At 39.3% G+C, this 25,382-nt stretch overlaps 1 protein-coding gene across 9 annotated transcripts in view; it reads right to left on the bottom strand.

Annotated features, from left to right (window-relative positions):
• The window catches only part of CEP112 (centrosomal protein 112), a 490,180-nt gene that overhangs the window by 394,661 nt on the left and 70,137 nt on the right, over positions 1 to 25,382 (bottom strand). For all 9 annotated transcript variants that reach the window (XR_003610708.2, XM_028112476.2, XM_088028176.1 and 6 more), the window contains 3 exons: positions 11,443 to 11,529; positions 8,953 to 9,052; positions 4,003 to 4,121 (listed from right to left, as the gene is read on the bottom strand). Coding sequence is in view for 8 of the 9 variants with exons in the window: in XM_028112476.2 (XP_027968277.1) it covers positions 4,003 to 4,121; positions 8,953 to 9,052; positions 11,443 to 11,529 (306 nt within the window). In the remaining variant the exon portion in view is untranslated. The remainder of the gene's footprint in view (positions 1 to 4,002; positions 4,122 to 8,952; positions 9,053 to 11,442; positions 11,530 to 25,382) is intronic.

The following is a 25,382-nucleotide window of genomic DNA, read 5'->3' on the forward strand; positions in this document are numbered from 1 at the left end:
ACAGAAAATATTGTTCCTGGAACAGAGCTAAAATCCCTGTAATTTCCTAAGAGCACTAGAAGCATCTTTTGTTCTAATATTTGGTCTTTGACCCTGGTTCCTGGCCTAGAGCTCCTAAATCCCTTAGAATTTCCTGGGTGATAGGAGTGTGTGTTGTTCTAATGAGGTGACTTTGGATGGGCTCTTGGATAGCTTCAGGATGGGGCTGGTGACCCAGATGGTCAAGCCACACGATTAGAAGCTTATAACTTTCAGCCCCATTTCCCCATCCTCTAGGAAGGGGAGAGTGGCTAAAGATTAAGTTTACCATTGCTCCTGCCTGCGTAATAAGGCCTACCCAAAAGTTTAGGGCTTGGAGAGATTCTGGGTTGGTGAACACATGGAGGTACTCAGGGAGTGATGTGCCAGGAGAGGGTGCGGAAACTCTGTGCCCCTTCCCACATACCTCGCCCGGTGTATCTTTTTGTCTGGTTATTTATCAGCATCTACTATTATACCCTTTATAATAAAACAGTAAATGTAAGTAATGTTTCCCTAAGTTCTGTGAGCTATTCCAGCAAATCATAGAGCCCAAGAAGGGTTTCATGTTATTCCTATTTATAGCAGCTTGGTAAGAAGTACAGGTAACAACCTGGGACTTTTGATTGACATCTGAAGTGGGGGCAGTCTGGTGGGATTTAGCCCCTACCTTGTAAGATCTGACACTAACTCTAGGCAAAGAGTGTCAAATTTAGTTGAGTTATAGGACATCCAGTTGGCATCCAAGAAAATTGCTTGATGTGTAGAAAACCCACATATCTGGAGTCAGAAGTATTACGAGTGTATGAGTGAAGGAAAATATAGACAGTGTTTTTCCCCATACAATAGCCAAGAGAAATGAAAACATATGGCCACACAAAAACTCATGCACAAATTTTCACAGCAGCATTATTCATGATATCCAAATAATGGAATCAATTCAAATGCCCATCAACTGACAAATGGATAAACAAAATGTGGCATGTCCATTCAATGGATTATTCAGTTCTAATGCTGACTGAACTCCTGATTTATGCCACAACATGATGAAACTTAAGAACATGGTAAGTGAGAGAAGTCAGTCACAAAATGCCACATAGGTGTGTGATTCTACAGGCAAAACTCTAGAGACAGAAAGTGGATTAGTGGTTGCAAGAGGCTGGAGGAAAGGGAAACAGGAAGTGATTGCCAATGGGTTTCTCTCTGGGATGACAGAAATGTCCTAGAAATTAGATAGTGATGACGGTCATGCAATTTTGTAAATATAATGAAAACCACTGCACTGTACACACACTTTAAAAGGATGAGCTTTGGTGGGCCTGGGTGGCTCAGTGGTTAAGCGTCTGCCTTCGGCTCAGGTCATGATCCCCGGGTCCTGGGATGGAGCCCCGCATTGGGCTCCCTGCTTGGTGGAGAGCCTGCTTCTCCCTCGCCCATTCGCCCTGCTTGTGTTCCCTCTTTTGCTATCTCTCTCTGTCAAATAAATAAAAATAAATAAATAAATAAATAAAAGGATGAACTTTATGGTGTGTGAATCATACTCAATGTTTTTTTTTTTTTTTAAAGATTTTATTTGTTTATTTGAGACAGAGAGAAAGCGAGAGCACATGAGAGAGCACATGAGAGGGGGGAGGGTCAGAGGGAGAAGCAGACCCCCCGCTGAGCAGGGAGCCCGATGCGGGACTCGATCCCGGGACTCCAGGATCATGACCTGAGCCGAAGGCAGTCGCTTAACCGACTGAGCCACCCAGGCGCCCCATACTCAATGTTTTTAAAGGCCCACAGATTAGAAATAGCATGGTAGAGTCAAATAACTGGGAAAGTTCTGTGAAGCCAGTCCAAAAGTACAAGTGTAGGGTTGTGACAGAAGGGGAGGCTTGCGAGATCCAGAGTATCGGTCATGAAGAGTCCTGTCAATTTCCTACTGGGAAGGCACTGGAGTGCTTTAAACATGGTGGTGAGAGAAACCAGATGTGTGTTAGAAAGACCATCGGTGTGGTGTATTGTGGGGCATGGACTAAAGAGGGGCAGAGAGTCCAGTTACAGCAAACCTAGGAAGGGGTGATGGTCTCTGGAACTAGGGAGGGGACAGTGGTGAATAACAAAACAAGTAGAGTGAACAAAACAACTTGGCAAGTGATTGGATATGAGAGATGAGGCACAAAGAAAAGCCTAAGCAGCTAGGCAGACAGCAATACCACAGGGAACACAGAATAAGGGAAAATCCCTAGGAGGAGACTTTGTGTAGCAACAAAGGAAGAAGATGGGGTTTGGCGAGAACAATGGGATTTAGATCAAGGAGAGATCTTAAGTAGGTAGTTGTATAGCGGACCTGGAGTGAGAGATGTTGGATGGAGGTTTCTATTAGGGATACTATGGAGTACATGTACACATATGCAGGCACACACACACCATACATATCCACGTGCATGCACATACATGGACACACGTGCACACTCACACCACCTGTCCATATAGATGCTTAATGATTTTCTAATGAATGACTGCATACATTACAAAATAATTTAGTATCAAGGGTGCCTGGGTGGCTCAGTCGTTAAGCGTCTGCCTTTGGCTCAGGTCATGATCCCAGGGTCCTGGGATCGAGCCCCACATCAGGCTCCCTGCTCCACGGGAAGCCTGCTTCTCCCTCTCCCACTCCCCCTGCTTGTGTTCCTGCTCTCTCTATGTCTCTCTCTGTCAAATAAATAAATAAAATCTTTAAAATATATATATATATAACAAAGTAATTTAGTATCAAAAAATTATCATCTGCTTATTAATTTTTGGTACCTATCTTGCTTACACCAGGTTTTCACCTCAGATTTACATGCAATTGTACTTCATAAAAAAGAACTTCAATGCATTCATAAAAAAAAAACTCTGCAGTGCATTCATACCCACTAATTACTGTGCAGCTGTAAGAAAGATTTGTTCACCCAACTGAAGGAATAAAATGTACCCTCGTACATAGTAAAAGGCAGAAGACTTTTCTCTTCCAAGAAGACTTGGCAATTTAAACTGAAAAATAAGGAACTAGGGAATCAGACAAAGGGAGGAAGGGGACCAGCTATGTATGCAATGTACCTGCAACAAACACAAAAATATGCCAAATTTATAGAAAAGATAAAACCAAAATGTGAGAAAGAGGGAAAAAGAACACACAAATTGACAAAATAAGACCAGAAAAGAGCTGACTCTCCACACCCTGATGTATCTGCAGTGCACTCCCCAGACTCGTCCTAAAGCTGCCGTCACCAGGACATATTACAGACCCACAGTGTCTGCTTGGAAAGGCATTTGTAACTTTCAGCAAAATATTCTGAACCCAGACTATAATTGAGAGAATATGAGTTAACAATATCTTTATGACAGAATACAAGTGACATACTTTATTTTAAACACATATTGTAATTTGAACTAATGGCTTAAGGGCTTTAGTGAAGTACTATACAACTACATTGCTCTTGGCACTGCTAATTTATATGAAAATATTTTTCTTAATTAAATTAAATGCTCCTCCAAGAATAACCCATCCACTACTGATTTGGTTTATATCAAAAACAAGTTTATACTATAAATATTGTGTTATCTGAAATTTCAGAAAAGAAATGATCCAATGGCCTAAATCCAAAATTAAAAAGGTAAAATCTCCAAAAATTATCCTACTACTTTTTCCCTACTAATTGATCTTAAAAGCTATAGGCTATGACAAAAAATTCAGAACATGAAATTCAAGAGTTAGTCAAAAGTAAGTTTTCTAAGTGAAAACTACTTTATAAACCATTAGACTTCTAAAAGAAAATATACCAAAACATGAACAATAACTATATCTAGACAGTTGGTCTTGAATTTTAAGTTATTTTGTTTTATTTTTTTCATACTTTTCTGTCTATTCTGTGAGCATCCATTATTTTTATAATAAAATATTTTATTCTGAAGCATAAACCTTTGTATTTTCCATCACAATTTTATGATGCTTACCTTTTTTTCCCAATCATTATTCAGAGATTCTGTACTCTGTTCACATATCTTTTTTAGCTCTGTAATCTGGTTTTCTTTGGTCTCTCTGATAACTTGACAGTCACGTATAAGGGCCTGAACTGTCAAAAATGATGAAAACATAGTTAAGCCAATTCTAGCTACCTCATAAGAGTCTGATGACAAAAAATATGGTTCACCAGTTAACAGATAGTTCCATTTTTCTGCAAGTCTTCTCAATTGTCTAAAGTATCTCTTATTCCTTCCTTTCTCCATTTCTGCCACCACAGCCCTGGTTGAGTCCATTATTACTCACTCTCTAGACAATTTTAACAGTGTGCTGGCCTTCGTATCATTCCCTTCCAGTGGGCCCTCCACTGCTTTGAAGAGGCCTTTCTACGGTGAAAATCCAGCCCTATTACTCCCAGACTTGAAATCTTTCTACCGCTTCCCTCACCTAAAAGGTAAAAGCCAAAAATCTCTAATATGGAAAACAACTCATCATGATCTGACTGCTTCCTGGCCATATCTCTCACCACTTCCATATTTTTAACCTTGTACTGTAAACACACCAACCTATCTGCAGCTTCCTGAGGCCATATTCTTTCATCTATTCACGGCCTAACTGATCATTTATTATGCGGAATGCCTGTCCCTCCCTTGTTGAAAAACCGCTACTTATCCTTGGTCTCAATTCGAGTTTCACCTTCTTTATGACCCATTCACCAACCAGATTTCTCCCCTTGGAGGGGCAGAAAGCAACTCCTCCTCATTCCCAGGGAACCTCATCTATTTCTCCAATAAATCACTTATTACTTTATATGTTATAATGGCTTACTTGCTTATCTCCTGAGGAGAAAGATATTTCAACTTTTTATCTACAGGGCATAACAAACACTGCCACACAGGCAAGTACTCAAAAAGATGTGTCCTGGATACATAGATGGAGGAACTCATCATTTCAATATATGATCACTCCTAGATACATTAAAATCATTGCCAAGGTTTATGTTACTGAAACAAAATAGACTTTAAATATATAAAACATTTCCCTTATAAATCATTTAAATTTCTATCTTCCTTTTTTAAGGAACTGTTGCTGATTTAAGTGAAAATTTGTTTAATATATCATGTAAAATAAATTCTGGAGGGTAAAATAAATTCAGTTGTACGTTTGCTTGAACGTACTATTTTCCTAGCTTACTGAATATGTTCTTCTTCACTTTCTTGAAGATTGCAAAATTTTCATAAACATTTACATAGAAACTTCTTTCACTCATGTATTTCAACTATGCAACACAGGAGGGGAAAAGGCGAAGAATCCAAGTTAACCTAATACTAGTTTTTAGCATCTACAACATTTTACTTCACAATCCCAAAATTAAAACTAAGATCTGTTTGCAATTCAAAAAGCCTTAGGAAATATTATTTTTAAACCTTAGGCATGTTTAAATTGCCTGGTTTGAATCAGGGTAAGAAACGAAAACCTAGAAAAAAATTTTAAATATTTTTGTAGCCACTGATATTTGGCAAAAGAACCTGAACAAATTTCTAATTACTTTCACCAACATTTAAGACTGGAAATAAACCTAAAAATATCTATTTCATTAGTTAACTTATATATGTAATTGCCACCCTAAATTTCAAGGGCTTTACCACTCTCTCAGATACATTCAGGCTTGGTGGTTTGGGAGAGAGCCAGGAAGGTCCATATGGAAACCCTAAACAGAAAGCTCTCCCATCGCTTATATCTTACCATTCACCACATCCTCCAAAATGTCTTCTTCCCTTCCACTCTCACCAGCCTCCTCGCCCCCCGCCATCATTCAGGTATTCCGGGTCCTTATCACCTCACATGTAAAGTTACCAAAGCATGGAAGCAGAACATCCTTGAGTTGGAAGGGACTTTATATCTTATTTATTCCAACCTCACCATTTTATAATGAGTAAGCCATGGCCCAGAAACTTCCTGACGTCCTATAGCAGACATTGAACACCAGGGCTGAGATTAGAGCCCGTGTTTCTAAGTGGAATGCACTCTTGCTCTCTCTCTCTTTCTCTCACTCTCCCTCACTCTCTCTCTCCTCATGCTGCCTCTATTATAACAGACTAGAAACCAGCCTCACTTTGTTTGGCACACCCACCGTTACCAGGCTACTTCTCCTAAAACATGAGGTCCTAAGGCTCACCTCTCAAAGATCTTCTCTGACTCCCCAGCATCTACGGGATAAACTTGAAACTTCTAAGTCTGAAATTCAAGGTCATGCTTAAGTCAGGACAAGTCCTGTGTCTAGTCCTTTGCAATCCTTCTCCTAATGCACGGGACCATCCCCTCCAGCCCAGCGGTTCTGCAGCATCCTTGCTACACCTGACGACACAGCATTCCTATCCCTGTACCTGGAACTCTTCTCTCGAACTAATCAAATCTTACAAAACTTTTAAAGTTCCTTTCTCCAAAACATATTTTCATCAACACTCACTCTCTGCCTACCTGTTGCATTTCAATGTTTAACCTACAGTCGTAGTCAATTTTACACTTGATTATATGCTTTCTTTTCCTTTGTAATGGAAGTGGAAATGGGGAATACTTTTTAAAGGTTTGTTCTGTCAATCACGATACCAGCATATACCACAAGGCTTAAAGTAGATACTTAATGCAATGAATTTTATTAGACCAAAAGGAGTAATTTCCCTAGACTTCCCTGTGAAAGCCAGTAAGCTCTAATCTATAACCCACCCAGGGCAGCTCCAGTCCAATAAGGAGCGAGAATTAGGAAGAAGGAGGAACAGTGACAGACTCATTCAACTCCTTAACCAAACCAACCACCACTGCCACCACCATCACCCATACATACACATACCCACACACACACACACACACCACACACACCGTACATACACGTACCTACACACACACACACACACCACACACACCGTACATACACGTACCTACACACACACACACACACCACACACACCGTACATACACATACCTACACACACACACACACCACACACACACCACACACACCGTACATACACGTACCTACACACACACACACCACACACACCGTACATACACGTACCTACACACACACACACACCACACACACCGTACATACACGTACCTAAACACACACCCCACACACCCCGTACGTACACGTGCCTACACACACACAAACCCCACACCCCGTACGTACACGTACACACACACACACACCACACACCCCGTACATACACGTGCCTATGCGCACACACACACCACACACCCCGTACGTACACGTGCCAACGTGCACACACACACACCCCACACCCCGTACGTACACGTACCTATGCACACACACCCCACATCCCGTACGTACATGTACATACACACACACACACCTCACACCCCGTACGTACACGTACATACACACACACACCACACACCCCGTACGTACACGTGCCTACACACACACACACACACACCCCACACCCCGTACGTACACGTGCCTATGCAGACACACCACACACCCCGTACATACACGTGCCTACGCACACACACACACCACACACCCCGTTCATACACGTGCCTACACACACACACACACCACACACCCCGTTCATACACGTGCCTACACACACACACACACACCCCGTACATACACATGCCTACACACACACACACACCCCGTACATACACATTCCTATGCACACACACACCTCACACCCCATACGTACACATCCCTACACACACACACACCTCACACCCCATACATACACGTACACACACCACACACCTCGTACGTACACGTGCCTACACACACACACACACACACCCCACACCCCGTATGTACACGTGCCCACACACACACATCCCACACACCCAGTACGTACACATACCTACACACATCCCACACACCCCGTACGTGCCTACACACACACACACCCACACACCCCGTACGTACACGTACCTACACACACACACCCCACACACACTGTATGTACACGTACCTACGCACACACACACCCCACACCCCGTACGTACACGTACATACACACACACACCACACACCCCACACCCCCTTCGTACACGTGCCTACGCACACACACACCACACACCCCATACATATACGTGCCTACATGCACACACACACACCACACACCCCATTCATACATGTGCCTACACACACACACCACACACCCCATATGTACACGTACATACACACACACACCCCACACCCCGTACATACACGTACCTATGCACACACACACACCCCACACCCCGTACATACATGTACATACACACACACACACCACACATCCCATACATGTGCCTACACACACATACACCCCACACCCCATACGTACACATGCCTACACAAACACACACCACACACCCTGTACATACACGTGCCTACACACACACACACACCCCATACATACACGTGCCTATGCACACACACACACCACACACCCCGTACATACACATACATACACACACCACATGCCCCACACACACACACACCACCTGCACATCCACACCAATACACACACACACCACATATCCCACACATACATACCCCATATACCCCATACACACTCATACACACAAACACACCATACACACCCAAATATACACATACCACACACCCCATACATACACATACATACACACACACCACATACCCCCCCCACACCACCTACACATACACACCATACACACACACAAACCACATACCCCATACCCCCCCACACGCATACCACATACCCCATACGCACACACACACCATACACACGTATCACACCACACACTTCATACACACACACACAGAGTTTTTTCTCAGTTGTATGAAAGCCCACACAAACATCCCCATGCCATGTTAAAAGGTCAAAAATAAAATTTTACTTTATACAGCCCCTAAAATAAAATGGAAATGTTTTTAAAAAATTAAGGTAACCATACAACATCACCTTTTTTTTCAAGTTTTCTAATAGTCTCCTCCATCTCATTTTGTTTCTTTTTGTATAAAGTTTTCAATTCTTCTATTTCATTATTCTTTCTTTCTAAAATCTGCAAATGAATTTAAAATGTTTTAGTAAACTACTTTTTATACATAACTTTCTTAAACAAGCACAATATTTTTGCAAATCTCTCAGCTAATCCCATAAATGGTTTCCCAAAAAAAGATGTAAAAATTGTATTTTAGTGCACTGAGAATATATCAAATATACTAGAATAATTGATTACTGAAAGAAATATGTTATCAGCTTCCAGTTTTCATATATTAAGTTTTGAGAATATAAATAATAAATTAGGTGATTCCCTAAAATACAATTCAGAGATTAAAGGGTCATAAAGTAGCAGAGAGAAGCCATCAGGAAATTGGCATGTTGGAGCAGCACAATCCACCCCCCCCTGCACTGGGACAGAACAACTTTAGATGAGTGGTCCCTGGATCCTCCCTCCCTCTGGTGTCCTTTCTTTTTCATGCACAATAACAAGAATCCCGACACATGGGAAGATGAGCTGTATTAGGCTTCTTTTATATCTAGTTCTGCTATTATGAATCAAAAAAAATCAGTTCAAAATAAGTCAAAAATTGCATGAATATTTTACATCATTAATTGCATTGTGCCAGAAGTTTTAAATGAATTGTTTTATAAGATTTAATCATAATTTTATACTCCTAAATACATCTGTACACACATGCACAAAAAAAAAGGAAAAAAAAGGAAGAGAAAGGAAAACCTGGAGAAATAACCAAAATGTAGTAGCCAGCAAGCAGGACCAAAACTGTGCTAACAAAGGGGAAAAAAGAAAACCGAACTGAGGCAGGAGTATGAATACCCACTTTTCTTACAGTTGGAGTATATTTCCTATACACCCAAATTCAGCTTAAAAAAAAAAAATGGCAGGGGGCATTATTCACCACCGTCTAACCAACTTTTTCTTAGTGCTTTTATTACCAGCATTTTACTTTACCTTTCATGGTTTTAGTTCCACCTCTAAGAATGATTGGTAAATAAGAAAAGGAGCTAGTTTGATTCTAATGTTCATAAAGAAGCAAAAAAGGAAAAAGAATGTATGTAAAAAGGTATAACACTAATTTTGTTCCTTCCTAATTCCTGACACTTAGAAAATGCCATCTAAGCAACAAACTGATGAATATACTTTCCAAATCGGGCATAAGGTCAAGGATTTTATTTATATTTTACCTGGCTGGTTTCAAACTAGTTGCATTGCTTTCTTTTTTCATGCAGAATTTATGTTAAAAGAGGAATTCCTGGAAAGAATTTTATTATTAAATGCTTTTCTTAGAATAGATTTTTGTAACGGACATACCGAGAAGCCTATTTCAAATTCTATTACTGTGATTTTTCCAAATATGTTTTTATACTTATTTATCTTATACATCAATAGATTCTATTTCATTTGGATATATATTATATTAAAATTACATTACTAAATCTCTAACATATTTGTGAGAGAGAGCTGTTTTTATCTAACCAATTTAAGCTAAGGTAAAATTCTAGTAAGAGCAGAAAGTAATACTGGTGTTTAAAATGTGAATAGGAAAGAAGAAAGAAAAAGGAAAAGAATTCAATATTTTTTCTCTTTCTAATTTTCAATCAGTGGTTTCTTTCTTGTTGCTTTTAAAGAAAATGAGCCAAATAGGCACCTGACTAAATATTAATATATTTTCAGCTTTTAAGAAAGCTTGGGTATGTGATGTGTGGCCTCAAGTCCCTGCCACCATCTCTGTCACTCAGTTTTGGGAGGCTTTGCCATGAAACAGAAAATGCCAAGTTTCTATTTGGATTAACCTTCATGTATTAATATATATAAAAATACCACTCAGCTTTTTAAATCAATACTAAAATACACTAATCATTCAAATTCCATGTGGGATAATAATAAATTAATTATTGGTGCTGTGCCCATTAAGAAGAAAAATAAGTTTTCTTTAAAAAAGCAAACTGAAACATTAAAAGGCATAAATCCAATGAGCTAGTAAACAAAGAAGCCTATATTCCATGCTACCGTCATGACGCACGCAGTCTATACCAAACAGAACTAAATCCAAAAGTTCCTTTTCCAATTAAAAAGAAAATTTTAATTTCCAGAAACCCAAAAGAATATCAGACTATCAGACTAAAAGAAACGCTAGTGTTTACAACTGATCTCTTACTTCAGCTTTTACGAAAGGTCATGGTAGAATGCAGATTACGGACTATAAGAAGGCCAGCCTTCAAACAACAGAGGAAGAACTAAAAGGCAGTTGAAACTATAAGGATATTTACGTAGACACATTTGTTTAGAAGATGAAGTTTAAAGATCAACTTTGGCCAAATTATTAATTTAGCAAAATCCATTTATAGCACAGACTGTTATAAGTACATAAATAAGTGGACGGTGGGACGATGGTTACAAGACCTAGAATATTCTGGCAGATACCCTACCTTCTGAACGTCGGCATCATGTTTCTGCTGCAGTTTAAGCTTCTCCTCATGACATTTAGCTTCCAGCATTTTTGTTTTTATGTCCAACTTCAAGAAAAACATTTTAAAGGTGTTATTAACATACTTTTCCCTTTGGCAAAAGCACACAAATTAAAATAATACCCGATGTGACAGTATCATTTTCCACTTTTTTCTTATGGCCACTGGTCTAGCAATCACATCATCTTACCAAAACTTTGGTTACATTCTTTGATTACTACCAAGCTAACTTTCAAATAAATTTCACTGGACAGGCAAAACAGAGACTACTAAACACAGATTCAGCAGTTATCCCCACCCCACTCCACCCTCAAAAGAAGTCCTCTTAAATTTATATTTTGCTAAATCCAATGGTAGTTTAGCCTTTGTTTACTATTTCTGAGCCTCTATTCAACCTTTTTACTTTTTTTCTCAAATCTACATGCTCATTAAAACTACTCTTATTTACCTACATACTTAAATATGACAATTTGAGAGTGGATGTCCACAATTATGGCATATTACTGATAATCACACATTTCTCTTAACAGATTTTCCAGTTCTGTGTCCTGGAATCATAGACCCTGACTACTTCAAGGAAGTAACTTGATCTCCTTTCGAGCATTCATTAACAATTCCTATCCTTATCAAACCAACACCTACTGTACCAGTGTTCTGAGAGAAGCCAGACAAAATGTAGCCAATCCTTGTTGATAATAATGGGCACATCTCAGAATTAAAAGAATAACAGTGACAGGTTTTAAAATGAACAACATGAAATTGATTATCTCAAATGTGAAAGTGTTTGACCACCTGATTCCTTACCCTTTGAAAGAGTATATACATTGGAGGCTGACAGACCTCATTTTTATTTCGAATTCGAATCCCACTACATTAACTGTTGTGACTTTGGGCATGTCACCATTTTGAGATTTTATTTCCTCTCCTGCTAGTTAAGATTAATTACCCTTACCTCAATGAGCTGTGAAGCTTATCTTCAATGATATCACTTAAGTAACTATACTCGGGACAATGCTTGGCACAAAGTAGGTGCTCAAAAAAATTAGTCTACAACCTTCAGGAAAATTTTCTTTTAAAATATTACAAATGTACTGTCAAAATACTCTCTTGAAAATTTCTGAAATACACTTTATATTTTTCAATTGCTGTTTCAAAAAAGTAATGAATCTGAACTTAAGATAAACAGGCATTATCAAATCAACATAGTAAAATAAAATCTAAAACTTTCACAAACCAAAGTTAACACAATCTCATGATCTTTTAAACACTGAGTGGTGGAGAGGAAAGCAGTCATCCATTTATTACACTCAAGGAAAAACTTGTCAATGTTTCCATTCTTTTGCCTCTAACTCCCTTTGTTACTTCTTCCTCATTTTAGCAGAAAGGGGGCCGGGTGGTCTAAGTCCATGTGAAGATCCTCAACAGAAGCATTTTAGGAGTCTATTAAAAAGTAATCAAACTCAAAAAAGCAACATAAGCAGGCTGGGCAGACATGGGAGACACGGTTCATTGCCATATCTTTCCCTAACACTTTCGAGAGAATTTGTCATACCCTCGGCTTCTGAGAGCCAGCCCTAAATGCCATGGATCTCTGTTGCCATAACCCAACCCACCTCCTCCCATCCATTCCACTTCAATCTTGGTTGACCAGATTAGGAATAAACACCTGACACGTGCTTAACCAATCCATTAGTTAGAGAATAATCATTCTGATGCTCTCTCTCAAGAATCTGAACTAGGACAGCAAGTTAGTGACTTTGAGGACCAAACAAGTCCTAGAGGGGCAGCAACTGAGAGAAAGCAGATGAATCCATTATACAGAAGAGAGCAGGGCACATACGCCAACATAGCAAAGACTAGAACCACAGAGCGTCTGAAATTCGAAGTAAGCAAGCTCAGGCTCCAACAGTGTCCGTGACAGTAGGAGTACCTGAATTCGAAGGGTTTTTGCATTCCTTTTCATTTCAGGGAAATTTGATGGATCTCTGTTCTTGCAACCATAGAGATATATCTAAATTTGAGTTTTCTGCTATAAAAAATTTTCACTTTGGTATAATATTAAACTTAAAGAAAAGTTGCAATAATAGTACAAGGAGCTCCCATATACCCTTTACCCAGATTCGCAAACTGTTTATATTTTGCCTGATGTGCTTTATCATTTCTTATACCTATATCTATTCATAGACATAAATAAAATTATTTTCTGAACCCTTTGTGAGAAAGCTAGAGACATCATGCTCCTTTGTCCTTAAAAAATTCAGTGTGTATTTCCTTAAAACAAAGATGCTATCTCCTATAACCACAGTCATTATCAAAATCAGAAAATGTAATAGAACACAATAATATTACTTAATGCACAGTCTATAATCAAGTTTTATCAATTATCACAATAATGCCATTAGTAGGTATTTTTTTCCCAGTCCAAGATCCAATTCAAGATCACGCATTACCCTTAGGTATCGTATCAACTGTATCTCCTAGGACAGCCTTTCTTTGTGTTTCTTGACCTTGACATTTTAGAAGAGTACAGCCAATCATTAAATGTCCCTCAATTTGGATTTGTCTAATGTTTCCTGATGACTAGACTTATTAGATTTTAGCAAGATTAACACTAATGTGATGTTGTGTCCTTTTTCATTCCATCTTATTAGGAGGGGGGTGGTTTGTCCCAATATTGCCAATGTAACATTTGATAACTTGGCTAAGAGAGAGAACACCAAGTTATCATAAGGGTAGTATTAAAAAGAAAGTTTCTCTACTGCCATCCTAAAATAGTAATAATAAAAGAGTATCTCTTTTCTGGAAACTCTTACCTTGACACCACAAAATAGTCCTATATTTCTGCCTATACTTGGGTATTGATTCATGATAAGTTATCAGGATTAGAATATAGAACAATCTTATTAGTATAGTATATAAAGACAATACAGGACACAACATATAGATATGTGTAAATCTATGTGCATCCATATACATATACCATATGCATATGGAAAGACAGGAAACAGCCTTGCTTAATTTAACACAAAGACTGAAATTAAAAGACTGACTATAGCACTTCTAATTGGTTTGACACCCCCCCCCCCCGTAAGTCTGATTCCAAACAACATTTAAGTTTTCTTTAACTGGGCTCAGTATATACACTATCAATTTCAAACTGAAGAACCATGGAGGTCTACTTCAGGTTATAATGGAATAACTAGTACCAAACTCACCTCCCACTGTTAACAAGCACAAAATGGGATGAAATATAGGAGGTGACCATTCCCAGGTATTAGGAAACAGGCAGTGTGATACTGTCATCCTCCTAAGCTGAGTCCCACTATCATTCTGGCTCTCTGCATGGGCACAACCACAGCCCACATAGAGCCCCAAAGCTCTCCTGAACTGGGAAGGCAAAGGTCAGAGTTCAGGACGGCTGAAGAAGCTGGAATCCTAAGGAGAGGGCAGTAGGGAAACGGGGACTGCCAGCAGGAGCCCCTGCCGGTCCTTGAGCATTGGCTGGGACGTGTGCGCCTCTGGCGCACCAGGTGCATGCACTGGGTAAATAACAAAGCCTGGCTGCTGTAAGGTAGAAAATACAACAGATACCACAGATTAGATGGTACTGTGAGATACTGAAGGCCCAGCCCAAGCAAACTGAAGACATCTTCCTAACAACTTGGGAATACCTGGGCATCTAGCTGACACACCACAAAGGCCACATTTTAGGCTTATCCTAAACCTAGACAATAAAGTCTAAAAGCAAGCCTCTGTAAGATCTTCAGGAGAGACAGAGCTTGTAGATTAGATCCCGCCATGTTGGAGGAGTTTGGGAGATATCTTTGGCTTTCCACATATTTGCCTTAATAGAATGTAAAGCCAAGTTTACACAAGTTAGAGGTAACTGACCAAATAATTGAACAGCCCATAAGAACAATAACAATAAAAATCACAATTCTATGGCAGAAAACCACAGAATCTAGAGGTCTCTAAAATGTATCATCCACAATGACAATGTCCTTTACACAGAAATTAATAAACATGAAAAAAATGTTATCTATAGGCAAGAACAAAAAAGTAAAAGGAGTTAATAAGGCCCAAGATGAACCTAACTGGCACATAAGACTTTAAAGCAGTTAATATAAATACTGCAGAGAACTAAAGGAAAATATATTCAAAAAACTAAAAATTCATTTTAATGAGAGAACAGATAAGGAATCTCAGCAGCGTAATGGAATTGTAAAAAGAAACAAGTAGAAATTCCAGAAAAGAAAATTATAACTTAACTGAAAGGGAAAAAATCTCTAGATAAGCTTAGCAATACATTTGAGATGGCAGAAGAAAGTGTCTGTAAATTCGATGACACATCAATAGAAATGATCTAACCCAATGATCTGAGAGGAAAAAAAAAAAAGATTAAAGAATTAATGAAAAGTGAACAAAACTTTAGGCAGCTGTGGAACAAAATCGAAGAATCTAATATACCTAAAGAGGGGAGTGACAAAGGGAGAAAAAATATTTAAAGAAATAATGGCCAAGAACTTCCCAAGTTTGAGAAAAATAAATACTAACTTAGAGATCCAAGATGCTCAGTCAACTCCGAGATGTGATAAATACAAAGAAAACAACATCTAGGCGTTTTACAGTCACACTGCTGAAAACCAAAGATAAAGAGAAAATTTTAAAAACAGCCAGAAGAAAAAAGACATTATCTACAGGGGAACAATAATAAGAATGACTGCTTGCTCCCCATGCAAAACAATAGAGGCCAGAGGACAAAGGAATAATATCTTAGAAGTGCTGAAAGGGAAAGAAAAAAAAAAATTTCAGATAAAAGAAAAACTAACAGAAGTTGTCACCAGTAGAACTGCACTACAAGAAATAATAAAAGATGTTCCTCAGAATGAAAGGAAATTATACCAGATACAAACTCAGATGCGAAAGAAAGAAGAGTCCCTGAAAGAGTAAATAAGTGGATAAATACAAGAGCGGTCTTCTCTTCTCCTAATCTCCTCAAAAGACAACTATTTAATGCAAAATTAACAACACTGGAAGGTGGGGCTTAATGTACTTAATGTATGTAGAACTATGTCAACAATAGCACAGAGAATCGGGGCAGGGTTAAACTGAATTATACTATTTTTAAATTATTAGATTTGCGACGTGGGAAGAAGAGTGTGGGAAAGGCCCAGTGTGAGGTGGTTCAGTACTGACTACATAGACTCTGACGGGGCACGATGCACAGTTTTAGCCCTAGAACAACCAATAAAGAAAAATATCAAAGCATATATAGCTAAGAATTCAATAGAAAAATTTAAACGAAATAATTTTTTAAATTAATAACTGAAAATAGGACAACAAAGAAGTGGGAAAAAAGAAGGTCCCCGTGGAAACAAATATCAAGAAAGTACACTGAAAGCCAACTGGCCATATCAATAATTACATTTAAATGAACTAACCACTCTAATAAATGACACAGAGACTGTTAGACTACATTTTTAAAGAATGACCCCATTATATGCTGTCTACCACTGATCTGTTTTAAATATAAAGACATAAATGGGTTGAAAATTAAAGGGTACAAAAAGATATGCCACACAAACCAAGAAAAGAACTATGATGGGCGCCTGGGTGGCTCAGATGGTTAAGCGTCTGCCTTCGGCTCAGGTCATGATCCCGGAGTCCTGGGATCGAGTCCCACATCGGGCTCCCTGCTCCTTGGGAGCCTGCTTCTCCCTCTGCCTCTCTCTCTCTCTCTCTCTCTGTCTCTCATGAATAAATAAAAATCTTTAAAAAAATAAAATAAATTAAAAAATTTAAAAATTAAAAAAAAGAACTATGATTAGAGGGATATTTTATAGTGATAGAGGAATTCATCCTAGCTATGTTAAGACGTCCTAATTATGTATATATCAAATAACAAAGTTTCCATTTGTATGCAGAATAGAACATACTTTGTATCCAGAATATAAAAAGTATCTAGAATATAAAATATAATTGTGTCCAGAATATAAAAAGAGCTCTTACAACATAATAATAAAATGGCAAAAAACCTTATTTCTTTTCAAATGTAGTAGCATGAGGAGCGGCTGGGTGGCTCAGTTGAGCATCCAGGTCTTGGTTATGGCTCAGGTCGTGATCTCAGGGTTGTGAGATGGAGCCCCATGTCCAGCTCCGTGCTCAGTCGGGAGTCTGCTTAGGACTCTCTCTCCCTCTCCCTCTGCCCCTTCCCCCTGGGCTTTCTCTATCTCCCTAAAATAAATAAATCTTTTAAAAATGTAATAGCATTAAACAAATACTTCACATAAAAAAATACATAAATGGGCCATAAGCATATGAAAAGATCTTATCATTAGCCATCAGAAAATGCAAATTAGACCCATGAATTCAAGCCAGAAAAAGACATGGAGGAAACTTTAATGCACATTGCTAATTGGAAGAAGTCCTTCTGAAAGGCCACCTCATCTGGTCTATGGCCATACCACCCTGAACTTGCTGGTCTCATTTGAAAGGACAGCTATCTGACATTCTCGAAAAGGTAAAATTAAAGAGATAGTAAAACGATCAGTGGTACCAGAGGTTCAGGGGAGGAAGGGAGAGAAGAGATGGAGAAGAGGAGATTTTTAGGGCATACTATTCTATATGATACTATAACGGTGGATATGTGACATTATGTATTTGTCAAAACCCACAGAACTATATATATAACCCAAAGAATAGATATTAAACTAAATCGTGGACTTTAGTTAATAATAATCTATCAGAACTGGTTCATCAATTCTAACTACTGTACCATACTGATGCAATATGGTAATAATAGCGGAAACTGGGTGGGAAGGGAGGTAATTTAGGAATTCCCTATACTTTCTGCTAAATTTTTTCAAACTAAAACTGCTCGAAAAAAAAATAAAGTCTATTATTATTTTTTAAACTACAATGAGGTACAATTTCAATGCCTAAAATAATTCTTTTTTAATGGCAATTGGTATCAGTTTATTTCAAGATAGTTCTCATTCTGGAATTTTAGTTCATCTAACTTTTGTTGCTTCCACATACCATACACAGATGTCTTTAAAAGCACGACTTTTTCAGGGCACCTGGGTGGCTCAGTTGGTTAAGCGACTGCCTTCGGCTCAGGTCATGATCCTGGAGTCCCGGGATCAAGTCCCGCGTCGGGCTCCCTGCTCAGCGGGGAGTCTGCTTCTCCCTCTGACCCTCCCCCCTCTCATGTGCTCTCTTTCTCTCATTCTCTCTTTCAAATAAATAAATCTTTAAAAAAATAAAATAAAAGTATGACTTTTTCATGTTTACCCAAGCTTATAAAACAAATACATATCTTTATGTTAGTAGATTATTTATTGTTGGTTATTTCCTATAGGACTCTTAACTTGTAAAAGGGTATTGGAAATTCTTCTTCAGAAAGTTTAATTAAGTTGGCATTGTATATCAACAGATCTTTTTTTTTAAGTTTTTATTTAAATTCTAGTTAGTTAACATACAGTGTAATATTGGTTTTAGGAGTAGAATTTAGTGATTCATCACTTACATACAACGCCCAGTGCTCATCATAACAAGCGCTCTCCTAATCCCCATCACCAATTTAGCCCATCCCCCACCCACCTCCCCTCTAACAACCGTTTGTTCTCTGTCATTAAGTTTATGGTTTGCCTCCCTTTCTTTTTTTTTAATCCTTCCCCTATGTTCATCTGTTCTGTTTCTTAAATTCTATATATGAGTGAAATCATATGGTATTTGTTTTTCTTTGACCGACTTATTTCGCTTAGCATGATACACTCTAGCTCCATCTATGTTGTTGAAAATGGCAAGATTTCATTCTTTGTGATGGCTGAGTAATATTCTGTTGTGTGGCTTTTGGCTTTCAGCTCGGGGAGGCAAAGGTGCAACTTTCTTTGGTCATCCCGAATCTGGGTTCATCCAACACCAGCCACCTCTGCCATGCCGCCTAAGTTCAACCCCAAGGAGATCAAAGTCGTGTACCTAAGGTACACCGGTAGCAAAGTCGGTGCCACGTCTGCCCTGGCCCCGAAGATCAGCCCACTGGGTCTGTCTCCAAAAAAGGTTGGTGATGACATCGCCAAGGCAACTGGTGATTGGAAGGGTCTAAGGATTACAGTGAAACTGACCATTCAGAACAGACAGGTCCAGATTGAAGTGGTACCTTCTGCCTCTGCCCTGATCATCAAAGCCCTCAAGGAACCACCAAGAGACAGAAAGAAACAGAAAAACATTAAGCACAGTGGAAATATCACTTTTGATAAGATTGTCAATATTGCCCAACAGATGCGCCACCGATCTTTAGCCAGAGAACTCTTTGGAACCATTAAAGAAATCCTGGGGACTGCCCAGCCTGTGGGCTGCAATGTCGATGGCCACCACCCTCTGACATCATAGATGACATCAACAGTGGCGCAGTGGAATGCCCAGCTAGTTAACTACAAAGCAAAATGTTTCAATAAAGGATCATTTGACAAGCAAAAAAAAAAAAAAAAATTCCATTGTGTGTGTATGCGTGTGTGTGTGTGTGTGTGTGTGTGTGTGTGTATCACATCTTCTTTATCCATTCATCAGTGGATGGACAATTTCCATATTGTTGATAATGCTGCTATAAACATCAGGGTACATGTGCCCCTTCGAATCACCATTTTTGTATCCTTTGGGTAAATATATGGTAGTGCAATTGCTGGGTTGTAGGATTAGTTTTATTTTTACCTTTCTGAGGAACCTCCATACTGTTTTCTGGAGTGGCTGCACCAGTTTGCATTCCCACTAACAGTGTGAAAGGGTTCCATTTTCTCCAAATCCTCGACAACATCTGTTGTTTCCCGTGTTGTTAATTTTAGCCATTCTGAGAGGTGTGAAGTGGTATCTCATTGTGGTTTTGATTTGCATTCCCCTGATGATAAGTGATGTTGAACATCTTTTCATATGTCTGTTAGCCATCTGTGTGTCTTCTTTGGAAAAATGTCTATTCATATCTTCTGCCAATGTCTTAACTGGATTATTTGTTTTTTGCTTCTTGTTTTGTTTGTTTTTTGTTTTTTGGGGTTTTGGGGGGTGTTAGTTTTGATAAATTCTTTACATTTTGGACACTAACCCTTTATCAGATATGTCATTTGCAAATATCTTCTCCCATTCCATAGGTTACGTTTTAGTTTTGTTGATTGTTTCCTTTGTTGTGCAGAAACTTTTTATCTTGATGAAGTCCCAATAGTTCATTTTTGTTTTTGTTTCCCTCACCTCCAGAGACATGTCTAGTAAGAAGTTGCTATGGCCGAAGTCAAAGAGGCTGCAGCCTGGGGTGCCTGGGTGGCTGAGTCAGTCAAGTGTCCAACTCTTGATCTCAGCCCAGGCCTTGATCTCAGGGCCGTGAATTCAAGCCCCACCATGGGCTGTACGCTGGATGTAGAGCCTACTTGAAAAAAAAAAAAAAAAGTTGATGCCTATGTTGTCCTCTAGGGTTTTGATGGTTTCCTGTCTCACATTTAGGTCTTTCATCCATTTTGAATTTATTTTTGTGTACGGTGTAAGAAAGCAGTCCAGTTTCATTCTTCTGCATGTGGCTGTCCAGTTTTCCCAAAACCATTTGAAGAGACTTTTTCCCATTTGATATTCTTTCCTGCTTTGTCAAAGATTAGTTGGCCATAGAGTTGTGGGTCCATTTCTGGGTTTTCTATTCTGTTCCACTGATCTATGTGTCTGTTTTTCTGCCAGTACCATACTGTCTTGATAACCACAGCTTTGCAGTACTAATATAGCTTGAAGTCTGGAATTGTGATGCCTCCAGCTTTGCTCTTCTTTTTCAAGATCACTTTGGCTATTCAGGGTCTTTTGTGGTTCCATACAAATTTTAGGACTGTTTGTTCTAGCTCTGTGAAAAATGCTGTTGGTGTTTTGACAGGGGTTACATTAAATGTGAAGACTGCTTTGAGTAGCATAGACATTTTAACAATATTTGTTCTTAAAATCCATGAGCATGGGATGTTTTTCCATTTCTTTGTGTCATCTTCAATTTCTTTCATAAGTGCTCTATAGGTTTAGAGTACAGATCTTTTACCTCTTTGGATTTGGAATAAACCTAACTCTTCTTTAAATGTTTGGTAAAGGGGCGCCTGGGTGGCTCAGTTAAGCGTCTGCCTTCAACTCAGGTCATGAACTCAGGGTCCTGGGACTGAGCCTCGTGTTGGGCTCCTGCTCAGCAGGCAGTCTGCTTCTCCCTCTCCCTCTGCCCACTCTCCCCACTTGTGCTCGCGTGCTCTCTCTCTCTCTCTCAAATAAATTTTTTTAAAAATCTAAAAAAAAAAAAAAGTTTGGTAGAATTCCCCTGGGAAGCCATCTGGCCTTGGACTTCTGTTTGTTGGGAGATTTTTGATTACTGATTCAATTTCTTTACGGTTTATAGGTCTGTTCAAATTAAAATAATTTTTTAACTGACAATATAAAGTGTTGGTGAGGATATGGAACAACTTGAACTCTCATATGTTTCTGATAGGTGTACAAAACTGTACAACTTGGAAAGCAGTTTAGCAGTTTTATCCAAGAGAACTTAAAAACATAAGTCAACCAAAAATTTGTACATTAATTTTCATGGTAGCCTTATTCATAACAGCCAAAACTGAGAACAAACCAAATGGTGATTAATAGATCAATGGATAAACAAATGATGGTATACTCATGCAATAGAACACTACTGCCCAGCATCATAAGAGATGATCACACCGCATACCGCTAGCCCAAGAAAAGAGCAAAATTCAAAATCTGAAGTATTGTTTCTACTGAATGTGTATTGCTTTAGCAGCATCATAAAGTCAAAAAAGCATTAAGTCAAACCATCATAAGTCGGGGACCATCTGTAGTATCAATTTCAGTAGCAGCAGCAGCAAGGAGTGAAAACATTGCAGAAGCAGAAAAACAACAAATACTTGACTGATTACGTTCAATTTGCAAAGCTTTGTTCCTAACAGTTTACATGCATTGTTTCATTAGTTCACGCAATCCTCATAATGGCGTCTGCAAGTGGGTACTTTCACCAGCTCCCTTTTACAAACAGCGAAACTAAAGTACAAAGAGGTACCTGCTCACTGTCACCCAGCCACAGAAGTTATAAAGCCTGGATTCATACTCAGTCAGACTTAGTCTAGGTCCAGCTAATGAATGCAAGCTAAATAAAGCTGAGCAGCTTTTCAAATATGAGAGGGGCGCCTGGGTGGCTCAGTTAGTTAGGCGTCAGATTCTTGATTTTGGCTCAGCTCATAATCTCAGGGTCCTGAGATCAAGCCCCGAATCTGGCTCTGGCCTGAGAGTGGAGCCTGTGTGAGATTCTCTCCTTCCTCAAGCAAGGAAAAGAAGATACTTTCTAAATAAACAGTCTTATGGTTTTAATGAGAAATGCCTGCTTGGGACAGAAAACCTGGCACAACTAGGGAAGAGAGGAGGGACCGGCACATAACCCATAAGTCACTGACACTATAAAACTTGCCATGATTCAACTTCTGTTGCCTGAAGACTTCTCTTAATTTTTTAAGATTAAGAATGCCTACTTTTTTTAGATTATTTAGTACTTTACACACATATTCCTCAGTGATATTTAATAGATTAATTAAATTAATATTTGTTTTTAATCCCAATTAAAGGTTACCAGCAGAAACTGCTCTTTAAATATCTGCACTTTCCCCACAAAATATCATTTGTTTTTCTTTTTTCCTTCTTTTTTAACAATGACCTTTTCATTGTGCGTATATCCCACGTTCTGTACTTCCACTTCTCCCCTCCTTTCAGAATTTGCCTTAAGACTGCAATCTCAAAGGTCACAATGTGACATAATTGTCATTCTTCCTCCAAAAGCCCTTGGATCACCAAATCTAAGGGCAAATTCCATGCTTTTGTCTTCAGCGATTTGCACGAGGATCATCTGTTTTCTCAGCTTCTGTGACTCTGCTGTTCTGGTTCTCCTCTTGCTCTGGAGAGGGTTTCTCTGTCCTCTCCACATCATCGCCTTCTTCCAGTCAGCCCCAAGGTTGCCTTCACTAAGGGTAAACACTTGCCTTTGGTGATTTTATCCGGATTTAGCTCTAATCTCCCACACAGGTGAGTCACAATTGTCCATCTCCAGGACTCAGATCTTTCCTAGTTTCCACCACCTCCCAGCCACCTCCCGTTGGTCACTGCTCTAGGACAATTCAACACTCGATATAAAATAATAGTCACTACGTATAAATAAGTCCCTTATCTTTACTCCTTCTTGTCCCTGACCCTCAACATCCACCGAGTCACCACATTCAAGGCCAGCACACTGCCTTGTTTCAGTCCCGCTGTTATAACCCTACAGAGTTCCTCATTTACCCACACCTCTGAGGTCAGAAAGCCTCTTCACTAGACACTCCTCACGCCCATCTCCCACCCCACTAGGCCATCTGAGACACCACTGCCCATTCACTTTCCTAAAGCACAGTTGTGAAAAGGGCATTCTCTGGTCAAAACTTCAGTAGCTCCCTGGGCCTTGGCTTGGCAGCAACATACATGGGTGACTTTAACACACCCCCTTCTTTTCTTTTCCCTGTACCACCAGCCAAGTGGTCTATGAGCTCTAGCTAAACACACACTCTGGCTTCCTGCTTCCATATCTTCTCTGCCTCTTCACATCTCATGGCTCAAATGTCATTCCCTCCATGAAGTCTTCCTCAAGCTTCCCAGAAAACAGCAACTTTTCCTTCCTCAGTATACCTTGTAACACTTTATATTCAACATTGCCCCGCAGTTGGTTTGCACAGTACTTTCTTTCCTTCTTTCCTGGACCTGAAATACAAGTTTTAGGGGATTTTCTCATCATGTTTGCTGAATAAAATAATTAAACTTTGTAGTCACATTTGTCTTTTCTGTGTACTATACTTATGTACACATGTAAGTACACAGGTACATATATGTTAAAAGTAAGTTTTAAAATTTAGACAAATGAGGGGCGCCTGGGTGGCTCAGTTGGTTAAGCGGCTGCCTTCGGCTCAGGTCATGATCCCAGGGTCCTGGGATCAAGCCTCGCATCGGGCTCCCTGCTCAGCAGAGAGCCTGCTTCTCCCTTTCCCTCTGCCTGCCGCTCTGCCTACTTGTGCTCTCTATCTCTGTGTCAAATAAATAAATTAAAAAAAAAAAATTTAGACAAATGAATAACTGAGCCTAAATTATAGAACTTTTGATGTCAGGCTAAGAAGGCAGAGCCATTAAGGAGACTGGGCAGAGAAGCCCTGTTGAAGGCAATGCATAAGAAACGTGAGTACTTTTACCCCATTTCTAAAATCAGCCATTGTTCAACATGTTTTCATCTGTCGATTCTCTGATGTAAAACAGGTTAGGTTGGGAAATGACATACCTGTCTAGGCCATCTGCCCCCTCAAAAATATCTTATGGCAAGAATCAGTTGGGGTAAGTGGAAAGAGGAGAGTTTTACATCCTCTGACCGAGTCAGAGTCCTAATAGGACCGGAAGAGCCACTCAATTATTTGAACCACCACCTCAGGGCTAAACCACCCACTTCTAGAAAAAGAAGCATACTGCCAGCAAGAGACTGAGAGGATGCCACAGGAATAGGAGGCATGGGTGACAAGACATTCCACTGACAACTTACTGCCAAAGTAAAGGAACTGAAAATGGATAGCTTCCCTCTCTAGAGGACATGCCCCCAAGCTGTTTTTAAGAGAATTTCTAAAATTTGTACTTAGACCTTAAGAAATTTTATTTAGAAAGTCCATTTGGCTTCATTTTCTCTGAAGTATGTGCTTCAAAGAATAGCTCTGAGGTTGGACACTCTAACCAAGTGAATAAAACTGATGAAGGTGCTCGCTTAGGATTACAGTATTTCCTTGAGTTTAAAAATAGCCCGCTTACGGCATAACTAATTATATTTTAGG

The sequence above is a fragment of the Eumetopias jubatus genome, unplaced genomic scaffold, assembly GCF_037043125.1.
Source record: "Eumetopias jubatus isolate StellerSeaLion01/CBP00866 unplaced genomic scaffold, mEumJub1_p1.0 scaffold_10, whole genome shotgun sequence".
Classification (NCBI taxonomy): Eukaryota; Metazoa; Chordata; class Mammalia; order Carnivora; family Otariidae; genus Eumetopias; species Eumetopias jubatus.